At 48.6% G+C, this 26,483-nt stretch overlaps 1 protein-coding gene across 1 annotated transcript in view; it reads left to right on the top strand.

The window, feature by feature from the left end:
• Positions 1-276: 276 nt before the first annotated feature.
• The window catches only part of GAS2 (growth arrest specific 2), a 779,771-nt gene continuing 753,564 nt past the window's right edge, over positions 277-26,483 (top strand). Inside the window, exon 1 of the mRNA XM_086959885.1 lies at positions 277-432. Within this exon, the coding sequence (XP_086816011.1) occupies positions 363-432 (70 nt within the window). The 5' untranslated portion in view covers positions 277-362. The remainder of the gene's footprint in view (positions 433-26,483) is intronic.

The following is a 26,483-nucleotide window of genomic DNA, read 5'->3' as shown; positions in this document are numbered from 1 at the left end:
ATGAAAACAAAAATGGTTTAAAATCACTTTTATGACTTTGTGCATTAATTCCATAATATGTATACTGCCACTGTTACTGCTGAATGACAACACTGGTATAAATTGAACAGGAACAATCATATTAGTTCAAACTCAAAGTGTTGCTAGTAATTAACCTGCACTCCTTTTGTCTCGAATCAGACCTGCTGAATTGCTGTTTCATGCTTGCTTTTGTTACCAGGCAACATAAACCGTGTCAACAATGCACACCCCATTCTCAGCTCCGACAGTTTTTCACGCAGCATGGAGAACCAAACTAACCCAAGGCTATGTGACTTTGAAAGGTTTCTGGCTGGAAAGGACTCGAGCTTTTAGTCTGCCAAATGTGCTCTGTGACAAAAACGCTGAAGGGTTATCATCGACTTGAAATGCAGGAGTACATACATAAGAAAGGTATGCGCGTGCTTGTATACTGTCGGTAATACCTACCAAATTTGTGCATTCGTTTGTGGTCCGATTTTTACTTTCGGTTTCAGTTTCTTCTACTAAAGAACGTGGATTCACATGCAACCTCTTGCTACGCACTGAACTCGCAGGGGCAAGTTTTAGCTGTAGGAATCCGATATGGCCATGCACTATGTAATGCAGGGCAGATTTACAATGAAAGTGACTCAGTGCATTCCTGCGCCGCACTGAGTCACTTTCAAAGCACAGGGATGCAACATATTTACAAGGATAGGTTGCATCTCTTTGCTTCCCTCTGCGCTGGAGCACAAAATGCTGCCTTGCACCATGGTGCAAAGGCACCCTTGCACCAAGGAGCAAGGATGCTTGCGTCGTGGGGAAAGTGTTTTTCTGCAGGAAGGGGCATTTTCCTGCAAAAAAACAATCATACAGGAATTTTCTTCTTTCAATGTGTGCTGTAGAATGCAGCATGCATTGAAAGAGGAAAAAACGAGGAGAAAGGAAAACATTTCTCCTCGTTGCGCCTCCCTATGCCTCCCCTGGGGAGGCCTAGCATTCAGACGCATTTCCAGATTTAGGATTCGTCGTAAATCTGGAAATGTGTCTGGTTCCTTGGGTGTTGCGTGGGAAGATCCACACCAACACCCATGGAACGCCCTTTCCATACAAAGTGCTACCTGTAAAGGGGCCGTATTTACAAGGACAGGAAAAGTCACGGAGGGTGAATTTTCCTGTCCTTGTAAATATGGAGCAGGAAAATACGCCACCAGTACACCACAAACAGTGACATACTAGTGGCGCAGTGGGGTGGTAAATCTGCCCCTGAATGCTAGCAACTGCGGAGCAGATTTACAAGTCTATTGCGCCACCAGTACGTCACTTTTTGTGACGTACTTTTGGCACATTTTACTGCTCCATATTTACAAAGAGAGGAAAAGTTTTGAATCAGGGGTCAATTTAGCCTAAGCTACAAGATAGCTTCGGTGGAACCCTAGTTAGTCTGATAGTTCTGGAGGAAATCAAGGTGCTGCAACCACCACTGAATGAATTACAATGTATTGTATTGATTACATTTTTCACCAACTTTTCTGAATTACATGGATTGCACTTGTGCAGGTTAAATTTGTTGAAACATTTTCTCCCAACATTTAGCGTGAATAACCAATGGAAAATACCATTAATGCATTGGGCCAGTTGGTGCAAATGTCATTTTTAGGTCTTGCCTACGCAGCGCGCATGCGCTGATTAAGGAGGGCCTTTAGCCGTCGCTCTACTCATTTTCAAGCACACACTCATGCTTGTGTCGGCATCTACCTTGCGGGAGCGAGAAGGGGCGCGCCACAAGTACGAGTGAGTGCAGTGCTTGAAAATGAGCAGACTGCTCTCAAGCGTGCGTGCCTCTCTCCTCGCCCACACGTTATCTTTACTTGTTCTGCATTTTAGCTAGTTACCTCAGCTTTGGTTATTTGGTTTTGCCATCTGCCGATGGAACCTGCTTCCCACTGATAGATTTTTGAGATGAACATTTGTTTTAAGCCTTGAAATGAGAGCTCCTTTGTGTGCATGCAGCAGAACGTGGTGCTCAGCATCTTATGAAATCACAGCACCTGCTATGCTGCGGCATTTTGAGCACTGCATACGTAACTGCTCAGGGTACTATGATAGGATTGACTGATGTACTCCAACCCCCAAGGCCTGCAGATCTCTCCGTAGCTTGTGAGGTTTTGCTTAACGTCTGCTTGTGTGGGTTCCAGTTTGTTCTTGATTTCTGCAAAAAGGTGAACCATAAAGTTTTTCGGATGGGTCTCTGTCACCAGGGAGGGTCACTTGGGGCTGGTATTGGGCAGGTTATCTCATCTACGCTGAATCATCACTGTGTCTCAGTAGGTGTGCTTGATTTCTCCTATCTCTTCCTCCATGTTGCGGAAATGGAGGGGTTGTCTTAAGTAATTGTGCCTCCCTCTAGTGTGCAGCGTTGCCCCTAGTGCACTGTGCCCTCACAAATAAAATAAATCAGGGAGGACTTGCGCAGGCAGCAGCGTCAGCGTGGACTCAGAGACACAGATTGCCCACCGCAGAACTGAAGACCCACACCGCTGCAGCCAGACACCCGGCCGATCCTATCGGCCTCAGCAGGGACATTCCTGCAGCCTCAGTGACACCCCCTCTAGATCCCGCCTCCTTCAGTTGCCCCTCCCCGACAGCCAGCTACTCCCAGCCAACTAAACTGCCCATCCTAACTGTGAGACACAGATCTGCTATGTCTCTATGCTGGAAACGGCACTCATGTTTACCAGCCCTCCTCTGAGCATTTGTTGGTGTTGGGCTTAACTCTGGGTGCATGTAGTGGGGGTATGGCCAGCCCCACCTCTCTTCCATGTGTTCACTGGCCTCTCATCGTACCCTATCAAGGGTGGTAGCCACACCCCCCACATCTCCCGGGAGTGCTTCTTAGGTTCATCCACGCAGCTCTTCTAGCCCTCGTCACCCCTACTGCCCTACCTCCTTAATGAAACACGCGTCACTAAGATAGGGTTTGATTGCAGGAAAGCCCTGCTCGATAAAACTTCCCACCATATAAATTCCATTCAATCTAGGGTGTGCATTGTGTTGTACACACCACCATAAAGAAAGAAAAGTGTTGTCTGTTGTTCTTCCACTTGCTCCCATACAAAAGAGCGTTTTTAAAATGACACTGGTAAAGAAATTGCTGTTCCTCGCCTGGCATGTAGCTTGCAGTGAGTAAAAATACTGATGTTCGGATTGACACAAGAATAGCAAATAGAAGGAAATTACTAATATCCGGAATGCCCCATAGTCTGACTTATGTGACAGTTTAGGGGAATCATAATTTAAACAAGCATTAGCATAGCCAATAGGTCTCACTTTTTGGACCTTATAAGTATTAAGTTATGCTGCACAACATCATTGGTGCATCAACATCAACTGTTGTATGGTTAATCATTTATAAGGTCCCAAATGCGAGACCTATTGGCTATGCCAATGCTTGTTATACTTATCAGGATGTTCAAATGTTGATGTAAAATTGTACCAGTTTCCTATATTTGTTGCAGCCACTAACAAACATACAATCATTCTGCAGTTCACAAGAGGAATATTGCAGTCCAGCTGGCTGTGCAATCTTGGAAACCATCTCATATATAGACATATCATGTCCATAAAGTGGACGGTGCACCCACATAGAAAAATTAGGTTCATGCTATGTATGGTGGGCAGAACATGAATATGCTCACAATCGGTGATGAAAAAATCTGTCAAGACAGCAAAACCTGGTAATTGTGATGGCTGTTGTGGCTAGCGCACCAAAGGTGCACATCACACTCTCTCTTTTTTTAAGTGGCATGCATGGGATGCATGCATGGGAAGAGGGGTGCAGCACTACACTGCCTCTTTTAACTCCGCTCTATTGGAATGCAGATGGAAAGGACAATACCCTTAGAGTGAATGGACAAGCAGACTATTGATTTGCTCGGTGTCCGTCAAAATATTGTTGAAAAAATTTAATGTTTTTTATTATTTTTGTCAAAATATTATTGCTTATTATACTGTTGATATATATATATATATATATATATATATATATATATATATATATATATATATATATATATATATATATATATATATATATATATATATATATATTTAAATAGCTTGTATTTTTTTATAACATTTTTAGGAGTGGGATATTTGATTTATAGGGAAATAGATTTGGGGAGTAGTTTTTATCTTAATTTTTATAATTATAATTGGGTTATTTTTTATAATTTGTTAATAAATTATTTTTTGAGATATACATTTATTTTCTAGTTCTGTATAATGTAAAATAGTATTAAATGTAACACATGTGTTAATATTGGAATTTTTATAACAAATTCCAAAAGGCTTATTTTTGGCTTCTATTTGATCAAATTAGTTTTGTTGCTTAATATTATAATCTTTTTATAGTAATTTAAATAATTGAACTTAACTTTATTAAATGTATTCGCTCCTATTTAAGGTGTTTTTCTCCTTTTGTATATTGGGAGATATACAGTTATGGTATTTAATGTTATATGTTTTCAAAAAAAGTTTTTTAATTTTAAAGTTTTTCTAAAAATAAGGATTACACTTATTAATATTTTATTTATTGTAAACCATTTGATCGTTGGCTCAATTAACCTATTTTCATTTTGTCTGGTTTTTGGGGTGATTGAAATGTGTTGCTGTAAAGTTTTTTTTGTTTAATGTATATTATACATTTAAAGTATCAGTTAATTTTTAATATTAAAAGTATATCATTTCACTTAAAGTCTTTATGTTTGGACTGGAAATAGTAAATTGTATGCCCCAGGCAATGAAGTCCAGTAGGCTTAATGTAGTATCACAAAAATCCTTCATTCCAAATTGTTATTTTATATGAAAGTTCAATAGTAAGCAATGCTCATCCAATACGCTTTATTCCATCAAGGGGAACTTTATCAGGGCTTATAAAGTCATCAGATGATATCTGAAAGTGTAGTGGCCCATTTACAATTCTCTCCAGTATATTGCGCTGGAAACCATTGGAGTTCACACAGTCATAAAACCTGCAGGTTGTGAACCGCAAAAACGCATGTCCAGCTCACAACCGCATGTACGGCCAAACTCCAGTTTGGCTGGACGTGCTGTTTTGCAGTTCACAACATGCAGTTCTTATTATGCTTGTGAGAACTCCAATGGTACCAAGGGGTTTGTGACCAGAGTTGAGCTCTGTGGACTGCAGCATGTATTATGCCAGCCTCGGAGATCCCTCAACTTAACACGAACACTCTGCCATTGTAGGCTGAGCATTTTGGTGCAGACCAAACTGCAGATCCAACAGGGCACACAGCCCTGTGTTGACAAATAGCTTGTGCATCGTGATGTACCAAGTTCAGGCTGCATTGCTAAGCAATGATTGCTGAATGTCAACACACGTAATCTATTTATTAAGCAACTTTTATTTCATTTTCCACTGAATCTGTTCTTGTATGATAAACCAGTCAAATTCCCAACTTTGAATGAACTAGAATTGCCCATCAAGGCGTCTTTCAGTAGCACATGGAATGCACTGTTCATCATAAGTAATTATACAACTGTCCACCCAGTGCATTTCGGGCATTGATTCTCTTCATCAGGGGTAACTAAAATAAAGAGAAAGCGCATCAAAAATAGTAAAGGACCTGATCAAACATCTACAAAATGTATCTGTGATACATGCAATCATGTATAAAAGCTTGCTTTTGTAGATGTTTAATGGATGACATATAGTTGTGTTAATGGGGCAGACCACACATCACGCAAATATATGCCTTAGAGCATACTAAAATGTTGTCAAGATTGATTAAACTTGGAGTGCATTCCAGCACTACTTTTGTCATGACACATCCCTGTGTGCCATGCCCACCAACACTCACTGTGTCATGGTGAAGTCACCTCTCCCGAAAGTCTCACAGCCGTAAGGTAGGGCGCACCATCAGGCAGGTGAGGGTATAGATGCAAAAGCAATATGCCCTTACAGTGTCTGTGAAGCCATATTGAGCACATTGGCTGGTAGTCAGTCAAACTCCACAGCTCCATGATGGCTTTACTGAAAGCTAGGAAGTTCGGTGCCAAACTTCTCAGGATAATAAACCCACACTGAAGCCAGTGTAGGATTTATTATAAAATACAATCGGTGGGCATCTTAGAGATGCCCTCTGACAAAACAACCATTTTCTAGTGCATTGGCTGACTGTCAGCCACCACCAGCCAGGTTTATGACCTCATGGATGGATGCCTTTGTGCTCTCGGAGGTCAGAAACAAAGCCTGCTTTGGGTGGAGGTGCTTATCACCTCCCCTTGGCAGGAACAGCAACACTTGGCAGTGAGCCTCAAAGGATCTCACCTTGTGATGTGCTTATTTGGGCCACTCCAACTAGTGGAGATGCCTACTCTTCTGTCCAAGCCCAACCTTTTGCGGAAAAATTAGTCAGCCAAGTAGGATTCTCCACCTTAGCCTGGTACTAACACTTGGGTCAGAAGGAGCTGAGGTGAACCCCTCTCTTAGAAATTCTCCATCTTGAATTGGAGAGTTACGCCCAATAGGAACAGGGATGTGTCCCCTGTGAGAAGTTGGCCTGGTATACGATGTCCACTATTCTAGTGGGCACCTTGCACCAGTTCAATCGGCCCTTATTGATGGTAGGTTGTAAAGTCAACCTTATAGAAAGCTATCCTAGTGGTAGCCCTGGAGAGCAGCCTTTCGGCTAAAACGTAGAGGCGAGTTAAGCGCATTTTTTTACCATTTATATTCTCTTGAATGGTCAAATGAAAGCACACCACACAAGGTATCTATCAAATATATATGTACTTATTCTAAACACAACCCAAAAGTACAATACAAGGAACTTAATTAGCATACCATAAGTTGCACAGTATACGTTATGCCCTAGGGCCCTCACAAACAACATACTAAAATAGTGGTATAAGAACCACGTGAGAGTTAGAAATCAGGCCTAGGGCCTGTAGAACCGCTGGGGCTACCTATAACCACCTAAGGTTAGAATGCAGGAGGCCCACGGGGAACGCGTGCAGTGTCTAAACACAGCCGTGGATCACCATTGACTTTCTAAGGAGAATGAACAAGTTACAATTTCAAAGATTAAGGACACTTATAGGTGAACTACGATGGAACCGTTTTAAACTTAGAGACTTTGAGAGTCAAGACCCACAGTAGCACCGGAGTACTCGAGTTAGCTCACCCATGGAAGCCGGTTGCATAGGTGTATTATGGTGTTGGGTTTTGTAGTCGATTCCAATGGAGAGCTGCGAAGAAATGCTGCAGGTGACCAGAAGAAAAGTGTCCGGGTGGATCCAAGGGTGGATCGGAGATCTGAAGAACCTGAAAGCAGAGTGGACAGAGTCTGTGTCACTAGCCAGTAACCAGGATGGTGAGGAGAAGATGCCAACCGATGTTGGGTGATTTCAGGTGAAAGCATTGAAGCTTGACTCTTCAGTCATGAGGTCCAGGAGGCTTGAACGACAGCCAGGAGCTGGATTCGAGCTGTCCCATGAAGGATCTAGTTGACTGCAGTGTCGGAATCCAGATTGGACCCAACAAGCTTTGGCAACAGCAAGCCACCCAAGATGACAAGATCGGCTTTGGTGCAGACCAGCAAGGTCTGAGGGACTCCTCCTTTAGAGAGGAGTGGGAGCAAGTCTGAAGCAACCAGGAAAGCTCAAAAAATCAAAGATGGTCTTCGTGGGGACTCGCTAGCCAACAGACTAGGAACCGCAAAGGGGCCTTGAGCGGAAATGCACAAAGCAGGCCCAGAGGACACTCGTGGAGTGTAGGCCTCTGAGCTTTGGTGCAAAAGGTGCTCAGGGCAGGTGCTTCAAATACCCCTATGCACAACTTCAGGATACCTCAGGTGTAGGTGCAGTTGCAAAGATGCAGGATGTCCAGGAGCTCCAGTCCCACGTCTCTCGTGTCATCTATGGAACTCAGCTTTGCTGGTAGCTTAGGTCAGCTTCATAGGTGTCTGGAAGTCTGTTGGACCCGGCCCTTTAGGCAGGTTCACCCCGAGACTTTTTGCTTTTTCCTAGCCTGTTTCTGGAACCTGGTGTTGGTGATTTTAGGCCTCTGCGCACTTTTTCACTGTGGTACAGTGTAAAGTGCTTGAGCTCTCTGTGTATGTGTGGTGAGTGACCTGCCCTCCCATAGGAATGAATGGGGAATATGTATGCCCATGGTAGTTCCTGATGTGTGGGGAGTGCAGGGGCGAGTTTGATATGTACGAACTCGTGAGAGTGAATGCTGCGTAATGATATATACGGCATGAATGTGTCTAGTCTAGAGTGCCACTTTTAGAAGTTGGCATATTTGTGTAATTTGTGTCTGGCGTGTGATAGGCTGGTGAGCCAGGTCCAGGAGTGCCTGGGCCTGCTTGTGAATTGACTATCTGGTTTGAGGGTGACAGGGGCTGGAGAGCCCAGGAGGTTATCTGAGTCAGCCCATGGATGAAAGGCAGCATCTGCTGCCAGGGAAGTGGGAGGAGATGGCACCTGATCGTGAAGGGCTGTGCCCGCCTGACCACAATGCTGTCTCCACCCCCCGCTGGGCGACTGTCACCTCTGTCCCTGATACTGAAGGGACTTCCCTATAACCAGTTCTAGCTAGTTCTCACACTGCCTGCACAAAGACTCCAAAGACTTTTCCCTGTATAAGAAGGGGCTGTGTCCCATTCCAATTTGTTCTTGTTTTCAACTTGAATCTGCCAGGGGCGTGCTGCTGCTTGGGCCTAGGGGAAATCCTGGGCCCTGAGCAGCCCCTGGACACCTGATGGACTTTCCCTGGGGACCCTTGCCTGTGGTCCCCTGCTGCAGACTTCTGGGAACTTTCTCTTGCTTTTGCCAAGGCTTGTTATAGCCTAAGATGCCTGAAAGGACTTGCTACATTCCCTGAAGAACTTCTGAGGACCCTACTTGCTGTAGGGGTCATTTCTAGGGGCCTGTGGGTGCTGCCAGTGCCCCCAGTGCGATGGAAGCGCTTTATTTTGTCCCATAAGCGCTTGATAGCGCTTTTTGCTGAAATATGAGCGTGTCACCGTGACGCATTTTGCGTGAGGTTTGGCAGGTGCCTACCCTGCAACTTTGCCCGGTTATTTACTTATTTTGCGAGTGCCCACCTCGCTTCTTTATTTTATTTTAAACTCGAGGGAGCCCACTCCTCAGTTCCTGCAGCCCCCGCCTACGAGTGCCTGGAACAGGCCGCCGCGCTGCCCGCGACGACCCGGAAGTGGTTGGCCGGCCGTCCAATTGGAGGGAGGCCTGGCCGGAAGTCCCACACCAAAGGCTGGGGAGAAAAAGGAAGATGGCGGTGGCTGCTGCGGGGCTCCCGTGACCGAGAGGGAGCCCCAAGAGGAGAAGAACGAGCCTGGAGCCACGAGGGCTCCTCTTTCCGAAATCCCGGTCCCGAGATGGGGGACCGGGTGAAGCGTGGTGTGGACCCCTGCCCCGGAGAAGCAGCTGGTGAGTGGCGCTGCCGGGGAGGAAGGCGGGGAGGAGAGAGCACCAAGAGGAGCCCAGGGAGAGTCCCGGTGAGTGCAGGGAGAGCGCCCGCATTAGTTCTTGAGCAGCCCCCACCTCATAGGGGGCCGCTCCACTGAAGGGGCACATTTGGATCTTGGGAGTCTACGAGGCTCGGGGGGCATTTAGTGACTTTGAGTCCCCCCCGGGTGGGGAATCTAACGGCATAGGGGCATTGCTGTTTTCGCTCCATGAGAGAGCAGATGATTTGTGATGTGCCAGTGGGGCATTGAGGCATTCAGAGCCTAAGTGGCTCCAGCGAGGAGCCACAGTTATTTTTGTTCTTGGGCCCCGAGAGAGGTTCAACAGCGCCACATTTGTTTAAAGAGCCCAGAGAGGCTCATGGGGCATATCTTTGCAAGAGCCTGTGTGGCTCCCACGTGGACACGAGTGTCTTCAGAGCCTGTGTGGCTCAACAGTTGGTGCAGTTCTATTCTAGGGGCTAGTGACAGCCCCTGTCGCAGTTTGTCTCCAGCTGCCCAGCAATTAGTAGGCAGCTGCACTGTTTAGGCGCTTGTGATTGTCTACATGTGCCCAGCAAGTAGTGGGCACCTGCACCGTTTAGGCCCCTGACATTGAGACACAGGGCGTCTGAGCCCCAACAAGGCCAGTTGGCCTAGAGACTGCCACAGGTAGTGGCTTATGTAAGTTTTTGCGCAATTGTGTGGTTTTTTCTTGCACCTCTGAATGTTTAGGCATCATGTGATTTTTGCGCTATTGTATTGTTCTGGTACCTCTGAATGTATTTTTATTGCATCATGTGCTTTGTTCTTAACACTGCTGAATGTGTAGGTTTATGCATCATGTGTTTCCCTTTACTTCTCATCTGAGTGTATATTTATGCATCATGGGTAAGGTGTTCTTTTTTATACCCCTAAAAGTATTTTATTCTTAGGTGGTTGTTCTTTCCAGTACATGTGGTCCTAGTGAGGTCCTGGTCCCCTGCGTGACATTCTCCTAAGGTGGTTAGGGTTGCGTAGGTGGTACTTACCTGTTACCAGTAGATACTGGTTCTGATTTATAACTGTTACTTTGTGCTACAGTGATTTTATATCCTTTTATTCTAATTTCTGACAAGTATTTCTATTTCTAAAAGTGTTGATTCTGACAGTGGCCCATGTGGCCCTGTCTTGTAAATAATCCCTTATGAATGTTGCCCGTGCCAGTTGACACAATGTACATGTGTGATTTTTTATCTGATGTGTGTTTACAATACAAAAGTTATTTTAATATAACCTTGTGTGGAGTCCCTTTTGTGGTGTGCCTAGAATGTTGTTGCTGTTGTGTGCTGGCGCAAATGCTTTACACATTGCCTCCGAGTTTAGCCTTACTGCTTGTGCCAAGCTACCAAGGGGGTGAGCAGAGGTTATCTTGGCGTGTGACTTCCTTGCCCTGACTGGAATGCTGGTTTCTGCCTGGCTTTGGCGTCAGCCACAGCCAGCCAGAAATAGCCAGTTCTAACATTGTTGGTCAGCGGTGCGGATTAGGACTTACGTTTGCGCAGTGCCACAGCGACAGCTGGCTACATTACAAAACTCTGCAGTTTATAGATAGTCACATGTTTGGGATTATTGTTTTTGATTTTTGTTTTCCCTCAAGAGTGTCATTTTCAAATGTGTTCCTGCGCTTTATGTTTAGTGGCAGATGAGAGAAAGTGACAGGGCGGGACGCCAGTAGAGGGGGAGGTTCCCATAGATTAGGAATCCCTTGCTGAGTGCAGTGCCCACTCCCTGTTCCTGTTCCTGTGTGGGTAGATGGAAGAGAGGGAGTGTGGAGGAGAAATGACTAGCTCAGGAGGGTGGTTATCGCCTGATTGTAGTGTGTGTGTCTGGATTCCACAGTATGGTAGGATCCAGTGGTGGCAGCTTAAATGTGTCCAGTGCGTGTAGTCCCATTCCCAGTTCCCAGAGTAGGGTGCCTGGTGCTCAGTAAGAGGGGTACAGGTTGTGAGTCGGAGGCAGTGGGGAACTGTCTCACCAGTCTGGAGGGGGAGTGTGTGGATGAGTGGTGTCTTGAACTGGAGGAGTTGGTGTGAGTTTTTTTTAAGAAGCTTGCACGTGAGGTGTACTTCTGGTGGTGTGCAGGAAGTCCTGCAGAGTCACTGGACAAGAAGGTGGATGTCTGGCGGTGTGCTAGATGTCTTGCAGAGGCATTTGGGAGTGATTCTAAAAGGAGTGCCTTGTGTATCTGATGATCCTGTGTAGGGGAAGAGGTTCATGTGTAACCCAGCTAGGTCCCATTAGAATGGTAGGGATGTAGGGGCTCACGCCCTGTCTCAGTGGAGGCGGAGTGAGTGTGGGATGGTGTGTCCCACGTTGGCCCGAAACCCTATCTCAGGGCCTGGAGGGTTCCCTAAGGGAGCGCCAGGTCAGGGGTCTAGGCTGTACTTACAGGTCATTTGAGGAGGATCTTCCTGTGTCTAGAGGACGGAAAGTGTCTGTAACCAGAACTCCGGTGGTCCTAGTGTTGGGCAGTACCGCTCCTAAGTGGAGTGTTCAGAAGTCCTGGCTCACTGAGCATTTGACCGTCTAGAGTGCTTGACCATTTTGTGGGGCCTCTGGAGGTTGTTCCCCGGGGAGGGGGGAGGCCAGGTTCAGGTTCAGCCTGACCTGGAGGGAAGGGCATCTGTACTCAGTGTCCTGACCGGTTTTGGCTTCTAGAGGTACCGCTCCAATGTGTGAGGGTTCAGAACTCTGGAAGGAGGTGCAGAGGGACGGTGTCCTTACTTCTGACCCCGGTGCAACCTGAGGGTTTAGATCTTAGGTTGAGAGATTAGGAAACTTCTAGGTCAAGAGGAATCTCTACCAAAGTGTGTCAGCTGAAGAGACTGAGGGGGCTGCCCTTGCTGTGTGATCTGGGGCTCACCTGCAGTTTGTTGTTTCTACTAAGATGGAGGAAAGGAGAATTTGCTGTGTGCTGTGTCCCCCCACCTGCTTGAAAGGGGACTTAACTGTGTGCTGTGTCCCCCCACCTGATTGAAGAGGGACTGTGCTGTGTGCTTTGTACCTCAGAAGTGAAATAGTTTCCAGGTGGTAGACCAGGAAAGGAGTGAGGTCCTGATCTGGTAGGAGAATTGTGTTCTGGTGAGAGCTTCTCTGTGAGGGTGCGGAAACCCAGAAGTAGAGGTAGGGTGGGGGATTCTTGCCCGTGACCTCTGGTCAGCCTGGGGGTGTGGACCCTAGGTTGTTTGATCAGTGGTCATTGTAGCAACACTGAGAGAGAGAGTGGGAATGGCTATTGTGTGCCAGGGGTTACTGCCCCCCGCTCTGTGGATTGGTTAGGACCTGTGATATTTGGATGGCCTAGGGCCTGGTCTTGGCCATGGATGACTAGGGAGTACCAGTGTGGTATCCTAGTTGTGACAGAGAGTTATTGTTTGGAGGTAACCAGGTGGGTTCAGAGTGTCGTAGAACCGGAAGGTGTCCCTGCTGTGCGGGTCCATGTCCCTGTTTTGACGCCAAAAGCAAGGAAGCCCATCAGTGTAGTGATTGGTCTACCCTGCGTTTTGGCTGGAAGGGGGTTGTGTTGGACCCGGCCCTTTAGGCAGGTTCACTCTGAGACTTTTTGTTTTTTCCTAGCCTGTTTCTGGAACCTGGTGTTGGTGATTTTAGGCCTCTGCGCACTTTTTCACTGTGGTACAGTGTAAAGGGCTTGAGCTCTCTGTGTATGTGTGGTGAGTGACCTGCCTTCCCATAGGAATGAATGGGGAATATGTATGCCCATGGTAGTTCCTGATGTGTGGGGAGTGCGTTTGATATGTACAAACTCGTGAGAGTGAATGCTGCGTAATGATATATGCGGCATGAATGTGTCTAGTCTAGAAGTGCCACTTTTAGAAGTTGGCATATTTGTGTAATTTGTATCTGGCGTGTGATTGGCTGGTGAGCCTGGTCCAGGAGTGCCTGGGCCTGCTTGTGGATTGACTGTCTGGTTTGAGGGTGACAGGGGCTGGAGAGCCCAGGAGGTTGTCTGAGTCAGCCCATGGATGGAAGGCAGCATCTGTTGCCAGGGAAGTGGGAGGAGATGGCACCTGATAGTGAAGGGCTGTGCCCGCCTGACCACAATGCTGGCTCCACCCCCCGCTGGGCGACTGTCACCTCTGTCCCTGATACTGAAGGGACTTCCCTATAACCAGTTCTGGCTGGTTCTCACACTGCCTGCACAAAGACTTCAAAGACTTTTCCCTGTATAAGAAGGGGCTGTGTCCCCATCCAATTTGTTCTTTTTTCCAACTTGAATCTGCCAGGGACGTGCTGCTGCTTGGGCCCAGGGGAATCCCTGGGCCCTGACCAGCCCCTGGACACTTGATGGACTTTTCCTGTGGACCCTTGCCTGTGGTCCCCTGCTGCAGACTTCTGGGAACTTTCTCTTGCTTTTGCCAAGGCTTGTTATAGCCTAAGATGCCTGGAAGGACTTGCTACATCCCCTGAAGAACTTCTGAGGACCCTTCTTGTTATAGGGGTCATTTCTAGGGGCCTGTGGGGTCTGCCAGTGCCCCCAGCGCGATGGAAGCGCTTTATTTTGTCCCATAAGCGCTTGATAGCGCTTTTTGCTGAAATCCGAGCGTGTCGCCGTCACGCATTTTGCGTGAGATTTGGCAGGTGCCTACCCTGCAACTTTGCCCGGTTATTTACTTATTTTTCGAGTGCCCACCTCGCTTCTTTATTTTATTTTAAACTCGAGGGAGCCCACTCCTCAGTTCCTTCAGCCCCTGCCTACGAGTGCCTGGAACGGGCCGTCGGGCTGCCCGCGACGACCCGGAAGTGGTTGGCTGGCCGTCTAATTGGTTGGCTGCTGCGGGCTCCCGTGACCGAGAGGGAGCCCCAAGAGGAGAAGAACGAGCCTGGAGCCACGAGGGCTCCACTTTCTGAAATCCCGGTCCCGAGATGGGGGACCGGGTGAAGCGAGGTGTGGACCCCTGCCCCGGAGAAGCAGCTGGTGAGTGGCGCTGCCGGGGAGGAAGGCGGGAGAGGAGAGAGCACCAAGAGGAGCCCAGGGACAGTCCCAGTGAGTGCAGGGAGAGCGCCCGCATTAGTTCTTGAGCAGCCCCCGCGTGATAGGGGGCCGCTCCACTGAAGAGGCACATTTGGATCTTGGGAGTCTACGAGGCTAGGGGGGCATTTTGTGACTTTGAGTCCCCCCCGGGTGGGGAATCTAACGGCATAGGGGCATTGCTGTTTTCGCTCCATGAGAGAGCAGATGATTTGTGATGTGCCAGTGGGTCATTGAGGCATTCAGAGCCTAAGTGGCTCCAGCGAGGGGCCACAGTTATTTTTGTTCTTGAGCCCCGAGAGAGGTTCAACAGCGCCACATTTGTTTAAAGAGCCCAGAGAGGCTCATGGGGCATATCTGTGCAAGAGCCTGTGTGGCTTCCACGTGGACACGAGTGTCTTCAGAGCCTGTGTGGCTCAACAGTTGGTGCAGTTCTATTCAGGGGCTAGTGACAACCCCTGTCGCAGTTTGTCTCCAGCTGCCCACCAATTAGTAGGCAGCTGCACTGTTTAGGCGCTTGTGATTGTCTACATGTGCTCAGCAAGTAGTGGGCACCTGCACCGTTTAGGCCCCTGACATTGAGACACAGGGCGTCTGAGCCCCAACAAGGCCAGTTGGCCTAGAGACTGCCACAGGTAGTGGCTTATGTAAGTTTTTGCGCAATTGTGTGTTTTTTTCTTGCACCTCTGAATGTTTAGGCATCATGTGATTTTTGCGCTATTGTATTGTTCTGGTACCTCTGAATGTATTTTTATTGCATCATGTGCTTTGTTCTTAACACCGCTGAATGTGTAGGTTTATGCATCATGTGTTTCCCTTTACTTCTCATCTGAGTGTATATTTATGCATCATGGGTAAGGTGTTCTTTTTATACCCCTAAAAGTATTTTATTCTTAGGTGGTTGTTCTTTCCAGTACAGGTGGTCCTAGTGAGGTCCTCGTCCCCTGCATGACATTCTCCTAAGGTGGTTAGGGTTGCGTAGGTGGTACTTACCTGTTACGGTTGTATGACAATCCATCGCATGCAAAGTCCTCGCGGGCGTTCGCATCGCAGCCAATACATCGCAAAAGCATTTACATCGGCCATTTTTGCATCGCACGTCGTTGCGACGCAAATGCGGCCTCAGACTGGGATCGCTTGTCACATCGGCGACATGACATCGCGCGACATGACAACGCGATGTTTCACACAGCCAATGGGTCGGTGGAGGGGTGGGGAGTATAGATTGTATATATAGTGTTGCACACCGTATCTGCACCCATTTGTGGCTGTGCCGTTACCCTGTGGACAGCATTTTAAATCGGTAAGTGTCCAGTAGGCTTGTGTTTTATTTCGTTCTACTTCGTTTCGTTTTTTAGTGCCCTTGTGCCCTATGTTTTCATCTTGCCATACCTGCCTATAAATAATATTCCCCAAAAAGCATCTTTGTGAGAAGCTGATCAGAAGCGATCATTTGAGCGTGCACTTCTCACCTATGTTTTCCTGTTTTTAAACAATCGCATTGCAAGAAAGCCAAGTGCTTTATATGGGGGTGAAGGGGCATTCATCTATTTGTAGTAGAAGTGCAAGAAATGGGGGTCAGTAATATAGGTGGCCATCTGTAAGGGGCAGCTGAGGTAGTAACTGTACGATGGTGATCTATCCGATGTAACGTGTGTTTCCCGTTTGTTACAGCCGTTCTAGCACTGGTTTCCCTCGTTTTTGTGTGCCATCCTGGCCTATGTGTCCCTCCTTTTTGTGTGCCCTCCTGGCCTATGTGTCCCTCGTTTTTGTGTGCCCTCCTGGCCTATGTGTCCCTCGTTTTTGTGTGCCCTCCTGCCATATGTTTCCCTCGTTTTCCGTGCATCCCAGCCCTACGTTCCCCTCGTTTTTGCGTGCACTGCTTTAGATATCCAATGTGGTTTTAAAGCCAAGTGCTTTATATGGGGGTGAAGGGTCATTCATATATTTGTATTAGAAATTTAAGAAATGGGGGTCAGTAATATAGGTGGCCATCTGTAAGGGGCAGCTGAGGTAGTAACTGGAGGATGGTGATCTATCCGATGTAACGTGTGTTTCCCGTTTGTTACAGCCGTTCTAGCACTGTTTTCCCTCGTTTTCGTGAGGCCTTCTGGCCTGTGTCCCTCGTTTTCGTGTGACCTCCTGGCCATCCCACCACCCATCCATCCATTAATCCACCATCACCCATTCATCCAACATCCATCCACCCATCCCACCCACCCACCCACTCATCCATTAATCCACCATCACCCATACACCCATCCCACCCACCCACATCCATCCACCCATTGCACCCACCCACATCCATCCACCCATCCCATACCCATCCATCCATTAATCCACCATCACCCATCCATCCACCCATCCCACCCACATCCATCCACCCATCCCACCCACCCACCCACATCCATCCATCCACCCATCTCACCCACTCATCCATTTATCCACCATCACCCATCCACCCATCCCAACCACCCACATCCATCCACCCATTGCACCCACACACATCAATCCACCAGGACCCATCCAACCCACCCGCCCATCCATCCTCCAGCACCCACCCATCCAACCATTAATCCACCTGCACAGATCCATACACCCATCAGATGTTTATTAAATATGATGCATCCACTCATCAGGTGTTTATTAAATATGATGCCTGAATAAATAAGATGCATTTCTTTGTTTCCAAATAAATGTAATTTAATAAAGACAATTTCCATTTTATGAACACAATTCCGCTGGTCGTATATCATTTTGGTATGAGTGGAGGCTCGAACCTTGTCTGCCAGCACCAAAGTCTGGCAACCGATCCGTCAGACCACATATTTTTTTTTATTTATTTTTTTTATTTATTGACGTATTGTAAGTGCCGGCTTGAATCAGATGTTAGTATCTTGAAAGAAATGACCGGATTTGCGTTGCATTTCTTTGTTTTCCAAATCAATTGCTTTATTTAAGAAGAGCACCAAAGTCTCTTGTGTTGATAAACACAATTGCGCATATGCGCACAATACCGCTGGTCGTATATGGCAAAAGTGTCTTCCGATGTATTCTGCTCGCAAAAGTGTCTTCCGATGTAATGTAAAAGGCCGGATCTGTTCTTAAATAAACAAAAGTGGTATTCTGCTCGCAAAAGTGTCTCGCTCGCAAAAGTGTCTCTTAAATAAACAAAAGTGGTATTCTGCTCGCAAAAGTGTCTTCCGATGTAATGTAAAAGGCCGGATCTGTTCTTAAATAAACAAAAGTGGTATTCTGCTCGCAAAAGTGTCTTCCGATGTAATTTTAATGGGCGGATCTGTTCTTAAATAAAGAAAAGTGTCTTATAAACAAGTGTCTTCAACAAAGAAATTGTCTTCCGATGTAATGTTTAACGATGTAGAAGGAAATGCGATGCACTTGCATGCGTCCTGACGGCATGCGATGTGATGTCGCGCACGATGTAACAGCAGCGATGCACTGTCACCGCGATGCGATTTATCCGCTGTAAGCGGCGCTTCCCACCTGTTACCAGTAGACACTGGTTCTGATTTATAACTGTTACTTTGTGCTACAGTGATTTTATATCCTTTTATTCTAATTTCTGACAAGTATTTCTATTTCTAAAAGTGTTGATTCTGACAGTGGCCCATGTGGCCCTGTCTTGTAAATAATCCCTTATGAATGTTGCCCGTGCCAGTTGACACAATGTACATGTGTGATTTTTTATCTGATGTGTGTTTACAATAAAAAAGTTATTTTAATATAACCTTGTGTAGAGTCCCTTTTGTGGTGTGCCTAGAATGTTGATGCTGTTGTGTGCTGGCACAAATGCTTTACACATTGCCTCCGAGTTTAGCCTTACTGCTTGTGCCAAGCTACCAAGGGGGTGAGCAGAGGTTATCTTGGCGTATGACTTCCTTGCCCTGACTGGAATGGTGGTTTCTGCCTGGCTTTGGCGTCAGCCCCAGCCAGCCAGAAATAGCCAGTTCTAACATTGTAGGTCAGCGGTGCGGATTTGGACTTATGTTTGCGCAGTGCCACAGCGACAGCTGGCTACGTTACAAAACTCTGCATTTTATAGATAGTCACATGTTTGGGATTATTGTTTTTGATTTTTGTATTCCCTCAAGAGTGTCATTTTCAAATGTGTTCCTGCGCTTTATGTTTAGTGGCAGATGAGAGAAAGTGACTGGGCGGGACGCCAGTAGAGGGGGAGGTTCCCATAGATTAGGAATCCCTTGCTGAGTGCAGTGCCCACTCCCTGTTCCTGTTTCTGTGTGGGTAGATGGAAGAGAGGGAGTGTGGAGGAGAAATGACTAGCTCAGGTGGTTGGTTATCGCCTGATTGTAGTGTGTGTGTCTGGATTCCACAGTATGGTAGGATCCAGTGGTGGCAGCTTAAATGTGTCCAGTGCGTGTAGTCCCATTCCCAGTTCCCAGAGTAGGGTGCCTGGTGCTCAGTAAGAGGGGTACAGGTTGTGAGTCGGAGGCAGTGGGGAACTGTCTCACCAGTCTGGAGGGGGAGTGTGTGGATGAGTGGTGTTTTGAACTGGAGGAGTTGGTGTGAGTTTTTTTTAAGAAGCTTGCACGTGAGGTGTACCTCTGGTGGTGTGCAGGAAGTCCTGCAGAGTCACTGGACAAGAAGGTGGATGTCTGGCGGTGTGCTAGATGTCTTGCAGAGGCATTTGGGAGTGATTCTAAAATGAGTGCCTTGTGTATCGGATGATCCTGTGTAGGGGAAGAGGTTCATGTGTAACCCAGCTAGGTCCCATTAGGATGGTAGGGGTGTAGGGGCTCACGCCCTGTCTCAGTGGAGGTGGAGTGAGTGTGGGATGGTGTGTCCCACGTTGGCCCGAAACCCTATCTCAGGGCCTGGAGGGTTCCCTAAGGGAGCGCCAGGTCAGGGGCCTAGGCTTTACTTACAGGTCATTTGAGGAGGATCTTCCTGTGTCTAGAGGACGGGGAGTGTCTGTAACCAGAACTCCGGTGGTCCTAGTGTTGGGCAGTTCCGCTCCTAAGTGGAGTGTTCAGAAGTCCTGGCTCACTGAGCATTTGACCGTCTAGAGTGCTTGACCATTTTGTGGGGCCTCTGGAGGTTGTTCCCCGAGGAGGGGGGAGGCCAGGTTCAGGTTCAGCCTGACCTGGAGGGAAGGGCATCTGTACTCAGTGTCCTGACCGGTTTTGGCTTCTAGGGGTACCGCTTCAAGGTGGGAGGGTACAGAACTCTGGAAGGGGGTGCAGAGGGACGGTGTCCTTACTTCTGACCCCGGTGCAACCTGAGGGTTTAGATCTTAGATTGGGAGATTAGGAAACTTCTAGGTCAAGAGGAATCTCTACCAAAGTGGATCAGCTGAAGAGACTGAGGGGGCTGCCCTTGCTGTGTGATCTGGGGCTTGCCTGCAGTTTGTTGTTTCCACTAAGGTAGAGGAAAGGGGAATGTGCTGTGTGCTGTGTCCCCCACCTGCTTGAAAGGGGACTTAGCTGTGTGCTGTGTCCCCCCACCTGATTGAAGAGGGACTGTGCTGTGTGCTTTGTACCTCAGAAGTGAAATAGTTTCCAGGTGGTAGACCAGGGAAGGAGTGAGGTCCTGATCTGGTAAGAGAAGTGTGTTCTGGTGAGAGCTTCTCTGTGAGGGTGCGGAAACCCAGAAGTAGAGGTAGGGTGGGGCATTCTTGCCCGTGACCTCTGGTCAGCCTGGGGGTGTGGACCCTAGGATGTTTGATCAGTGATCATTGTAGCAACACTGAGAGAGAGAGTGGGAATGGCTATTGTGTGCCAGGGGTTACTGCCCCCCGCTCTGTGGATTGGTTAGGACCAGTGATATTTGGATGGCCTAGGGCCTGGTCTTGGCCGTGGATGACTAGGGAGTACCAGTGTGGTATCCTAGTTGTGACAGAGAGTTATTGTTTGGAGGTAACCAGGTGGGTTCAGAGTGTCGTAGAACCGGAAGGTGTGCCTGCTGTCCGGGTCCGTGTCCGTGTTTTGTCGCCCAAAGCAAGGAAGCCCATCAGTGTAGTGATTGGTCTACCCTGCGTTTTGGCTGGAAGGGGGTTGTGTTGGACCCGGCTCTTTTGGCAGGTTCACCCCGAGACTTTTTGCTTTTTCCTAGCCTGTTTCTGGAACCTGGTGTTGGGGATTTTAGGCCTCTGCACACTTTTTCACTGTGGTACAGTGTAAAGTGCTTGAGCTCTCTGTGTATGTGTGGTGAGTGACCTGCCCTCCCTTAGGAATGAATGGGGAATATATATGCACATGGTAGTTCCTGATGTGTGGGGAGTGCAGGGGCGAGTTTGATATGTACGAACTCATGAGAGTGAATGCTGCGTAATGATATATGCTGCATGAATGTGTCTAATCTAGAAGTGCCACTTTTAGAAGTTGGCATATTTGTGTAATTTGTATCTGGCGTGTGATTGGCTGGTGAGCCTGGTCCCGGAGTGCCTGGGCCTGCTTGTGGATTGACTGTCTGGTTTGAGGGTGACAGGGGCTGGAGAGCCCAGGAGGTTGTCTGAGTCAGCCCATGGATGGAAGGCAGCATCAGTTGCCAGGGAAGTGGGAGGAGATGGCACCTGATAGTGAAGGGCTGTGCCCGCCTGACCACAATGCTGGCTCCACCCCCCGCTGGGCGACTGTCACCTCTGTCCCTGATACTGAAGGGACTTCCCTATAACCAGTTCTGGCTGGTTCTCACACTGCCTGCACAAAGACTTCAAAGACTTTTCCCTGTATAAGAAGGGGCTGTGTCCCCTTCCAATGTGTTCTTGTTTCCAACTTGAATCTGCCAGGGGCGTGCTGCTGCTTGGGCCCATGGGAATCCCTGGGCCCTGACCAGCCCCTGGACACCTGATGGACTTTTCCTGTGGACCCTTGCCTGTGGTCCCCTGCTGCAGACTTCTGGGAACTTTCTCTTGCTTTTGCCAAGGCTTGTTATAGCCTAAGATGCCTGGAAGGACTTGCTACATCCCCTGAAGAACTTCTGAGGACCCTTCTTGCTATAGGGGTCATTTCTAGGGGCCTGTGGGGGCTGCCAGTGCCCCCAGCGCGATGGAAGCGCTTTATTTTGTCCCATAAGCGCTTGATAGCGCTTTTTGCTGAAATCCGAGCGTGTCGCCGCCACGCATTTTGCGTGAGATTTGGCTGGTGCCTACCCTGCGACTTTGCCCGGTTATTTACTTATTTTTCGAGTGCCCACCTCGCTTCTTTATTTTATTTTAAACTCGAGGGAGCCCACTCCTCGGTTCCTTCAGCCCCCGCCTACGAGTGCCTGGAACGGGCCGCCGCGCTGCCCGCGACGACCCAGAAGTGGTTGGCTGGCCTTCTAATTGGTTGGCTGCTGCGGGGCTCCCGTGACCGAGAGGGGGCCCCAAGAGGAGAAGAACGAGCCTGGAGCCACGAGGGCTCCACTTTCCGAAATCCTGGTCCCGAGATGGGGGACCGGGTGAAGCGTGGTGTGGACCCCTGCCCCGGAGAAGCAGCTGGTGAGTGGCGCTGCCGGGGAGGAAGGCGGGGGAGGAGAGAGCACCAAGAGGAGCCCAGGGAGAGTCCCGGTGAGTGCAGGGAGAGCGCCCGCATTAGTTCTTGAGCAGCCCCCGCCTGATAGGGGGCCGCTCCACTGAAGGGGCACATTTGGATCTTGGGAGTCTACGAGGCTCAGGGGGCATTTAGTGACTTTGAGTCCCCCCCGGGTGGGGAATCTAACGGCATAGGGGCATTGCTGTTTTCGCTCCATGAGAGAGCAGATGATTTGTGATGTGCCAGTGGGGCATTGAGGCATTCAGAGCCTAAGTGGCTCCAGCGAGGGGCCACAGTTATTTTTGTTCTTGAGCCCCGAGAGAGGTTCAACAGCGCCACATTTGTTTAAAGAGCCCAGAGAGGCTCATGGGGCATATCTGTGCAAGAGCCTGTGTGGCTCCCACGTGGACACGAGTGTCTTCAGAGCCTGTGTGGCTCAACAGTTGGTGCAGTTCTATTCTAGGGGCTAGTGACAGCCCCTGTCGCAGTTTGTCTCCAGCTGCCCAGCAATTAGTAGGCAGCTGCACTGTTTAGGCGCTTGTGATTGTCTACATGTGCCTAGCAAGTAGTGGGCACCTGCACCGTTTAGGCCCCTGACATTGAGACACAGGGCGTCTGAGCCCCAACAAGGCCAGTTGGCCTAGAGACTGCAACAGGTAGTGGCTTATGTAAGTTTTTGCGCAATTGTGTGTTTTTTTCTTGCACCTCTGAATGTTTAGGCATCATGTGATTTTTGCGCTATTGTATTGTTCTGGTACCTCTGAATGTATTTTTATTGCATCATATGCTTTGTTCTTAACACCGCTGAATGTGTAGGTTTATGCATCATGTGTTTCCCTTTACTTCTCATCTTAGTGTATATTTATGCATCATGGGTAAGGTGTTCTTTTTTATACCCCTAAAAGTATTTTATTCTTAGGTGGTTGTTCTTTCCAGTACAGGTGGTCCTAGTGAGGTCCTGGTCCCCTGCGTGACATTCTCCTAAGGTGGTTAGGGTTGCGTAGGTGGTACTTACCTGTTACCAGTAGATACTGGTTCTGATTTATAACTGTTACTTTGTGCTACAGTGAGTTTATATCCTTTTATTCTAATTTCTGACAAGTATTTCTATTTCTAAAAGTGTTGATTCTGACAGTGGCCCATGTGGCCCTGTCTTGTAAATAATCCCTTATGAATGTTGCCCGTGCCAGTTGACACAATGTACATGTGTGATTTTTTATCTGATGTGTGTTTACAATAAAAAAGTTATTTTAATATAACCTTGTGTGGAGTCCCTTTTGTGGTGTGCCTAGAATGTTGATGCTGTTGTGTGCTGGCGCAAATGCTTTACACATTGCCTCCGAGTTTAGCCTTACTGCTTGTGCCAAGCTACCAAGGGGGTGAACAGAGGTTATCTTGGCGTGTGACTTCCTTGCCCTGACTGGAATGGTGGTTTCTGCCTGGCTTTGGCGTCAGCCCCAGCCAGCCAGAAATAGCCAGTTCTAACATTGTTGGTCAGCGGTGCGGATTTGGACTTATGTTTGCGCAGTGCCACAGCGACAGCTGGCTACGTTACAAAACTCTGCAGTTTATAGATAGTCACATGTTTGGGATTATTGTTTTTGATTTTTGTATTCCCTCAAGAGTGTCATTTTCAAATGTGTTCCTGCACTTTATGTTTAGTGGCAGATGAGAGAAAGTGACAGGGCGGGACGCCAGTAGAGGGGGAGGTTCCCATAGATTAGGAATCCCTTGCTGAGTCCAGTGCCCAATCCCTGTTCCTGTTCCTGTTCCTGTGTGGGTAGATGGAAGAGAGGGAGTGTGGAGGAGAAATGACTAGCTCAGGAGGTTGGTTATCGCCTGATTGTAGTGTGTGTGTCTGGATTCCACAGTATGGTAGGATCCAGTGGTGGCAGCTTAAATGTGTCCAGTGCGTGTAGTCCCATTCCCAGTTCCCAGAGTAGGGTGCCTGGTGCTCAGTAAGAGGGGTACAGGTTGTGAGTCGGAGGCAGTGGGGAACTGTCTCACCAGTCTGGAGGGGGAGTGTGTGGATGAGTGGTGTCTTGAACTGGAGGAGTTGGTGTGAGTTTTTTTTAAGAAGCTTGCACGTGAGGTGTACCTCTGGTGGTGTGCAGGAAGTCCTGCAGAGTCACTGGACAAGAAGGTGGATGTCTGGCGGTGTGCTAGATGTCTTGCAGAGGCATTTGGGAGTGATTCTAAAAAGGGTGCCTTGTGTATCTGATGATCTTGTGTAGGGGAAGAGGTTCATGTGAAACCCAGCTAGGTCCCATTAGGATGGTAGGGGTGTAGGGGCTCACGCCCTGTCTCAGTGGAGGCGGAGTGAGTGTAGGATGGTGTGTCCCACGTTGGCCTGAAACCCTATCTCAGGGCTTGGAGGGTTCCCTAAGGGAGCGCCAGGTCAGGGGCCTAGGCTTTACTTACAGGTCATTTGAGGAGGATCTTCCTGTGTCTAGAGGACGGGGAGTGTCTGTAACTAGAACTCCGGTGGTCCTAGTGTTGGGCAGTTCCGCTCCTAAGTGGAGTGTTCAGAAGTCCTGGCTCACTGAGCATTTGACCGTCTAGAGTGCTTGACCATTTTGTGGGGCCTCTGGAGGTTGTTCCCCCAGGAGGGGGGAGGCCAGGTTCAGGTTCAGCCTGACCTGGAGGGAAGGGCATCTGTACTCAGTGTCCTGACCGGTTTTGGCTTCTAGGGGTACTGCTCCAAGGTGGGAGGGTACAGAACTCTGGAAGGGGGTGCAGAGGGACGGTGTCCTTACTTCTGACCCCGGTGCAACCTGAGGGTTTAGATCTTAGGTTGGGAGATTAGGAAACTTCTAGGTCAAGAGGAATCTCTACCAAAGTGGATCAGCTGAAGAGACTGAGGGGGCTGCCCTTGCTGTGTGATCTTGGGCTCGCCTGCAGTTTGTTGTTTCCACTAAGGTAGAGGAAAGGGGAATTTGCTGTGTGCTGTGTCCCCCACCTGCTTGAAAGGGGACTTAGCTGTGTGCTGTGTCCCCCCACCTGATTGAAGAGGGACTGTGCTGTGTGCTTTGTACCTCAGAAGTGAAATAGTTTCCAGGTGGTAGACCAGGGAAGGAGTGAGGTCCTGATCTGGTAGGAGAAGTGTGTTCTGGTGAGAGCTTCTCTGTGAGGGTGCGGAAACCCAGAAGTAGAGGTAGGGTGGGGCATTCTTGCCCGTGACCTCTGGTCAGCCTGGGGGTGTGGACCCTAGGTTGTTTGATCAGTGGTCATTGTAGCAACACTGAGAGAGAGAGTGGGAATGGCTATTGTGTGCCAGGGGTTACTGCCCCCCGCTCTGTGGATTGGTTAGGACCTGTGATATTTGGATGGCCTAGGGCCTGGTCTTGGCCATGGATGACTAGGGAGTACCAGTGTGGTATCCTAGTTGTGACAGAGAGTTATTGTTTGGAGGTAACCAGGTGGGTTCAGAGTGTCGTAGAACCGGAAGGTGTCCCTGCTGTGCGGGTCCGTGTCCGTGTTTTGTCGCCCAAAGCAAGGAAGCCCATCAGTGTAGTGATTGGTCTACCCTGTGTTTTGGCTGGAAGGGGGTTGTGTTGGACCCGGCCCTTTAGGCAGGTTCACTCTGAGACTTTTTGTTTTTTCCTAGCCTGTTTCTGGAACCTGGTGTTGGTGATTTTAGGCCTCTGCGCACTTTTTCACTGTGGTACAGTGTAAAGGGCTTGAGCTCTCTGTGTATGTGTGGTGAGTGACCTGCCTTCCCATAGGAATGAATGGGGAATATGTATGCCCATGGTAGTTCCTGATGTGTGGGGAGTGCAGGGGCGAGTTTGATATGTACGAACTCGTGAGAGTGAATGCTGCATAATGATATATGCGGCATGAATGTGTCTAGTCTAGAAGTGCCACTTTTAGAAGTTGGCATATTTGTGTAATTTGTATCTGGCGTGTGATTGGCTGGTGAGCCTGGTCCAGGAGTGCCTGGGCCTGCTTTTGGTTTGACTGTCTGGTTTGAGGGTGACAGGGGCTGGAGAGCCTAGGAGGTTGTCTGAGTCAGCCCATGGATGGAAGGCAGCATCTGTTGCCAGGGAAGTGGGAGGAGATGGCACCTGATAGTGAAGGGCTGTGTCCGCCTGACCACAATGCTGGCTCCACCCCCCGCTGGGCGACTGTCACCTCTGTCCCTGATACTGAAGGGACTTCCCTATAACCAGTTCCGGCTGGTTCTCACACTGCCTGCACAAAGACTTCAAAGACTTTTCCCTGTATAAGAAGAGGCTGTGTCCCCTTCCAATTTGTTCTTGTTTCCAACTTGAATCTGCCAGGGGCGTGCTGCTGCTTGGGCCCAGGGGAATCCCTGGGCCCTGACCAGCCCCTGGACACCTGATGGACTTTTCCTGTGGACCCTTGCCTGTGGTCCCCTGCTGCAGACTTCTGGGAACTTTCTCTTGCTTTTGCCAAGGCTTGTTATAGCCTAAGATGCCTGGAAGGACTTGCTACATCCCC

This window comes from Lissotriton vulgaris, chromosome 2_2, assembly GCF_964263255.1.
Source record: "Lissotriton vulgaris chromosome 2_2, aLisVul1.2, whole genome shotgun sequence".
NCBI classification, from domain to species: domain Eukaryota; kingdom Metazoa; phylum Chordata; class Amphibia; order Caudata; family Salamandridae; genus Lissotriton; species Lissotriton vulgaris.
Note: the sequence above shows the minus strand (reverse complement) of the source record. Positions and strands in the feature narration are given on the sequence as shown.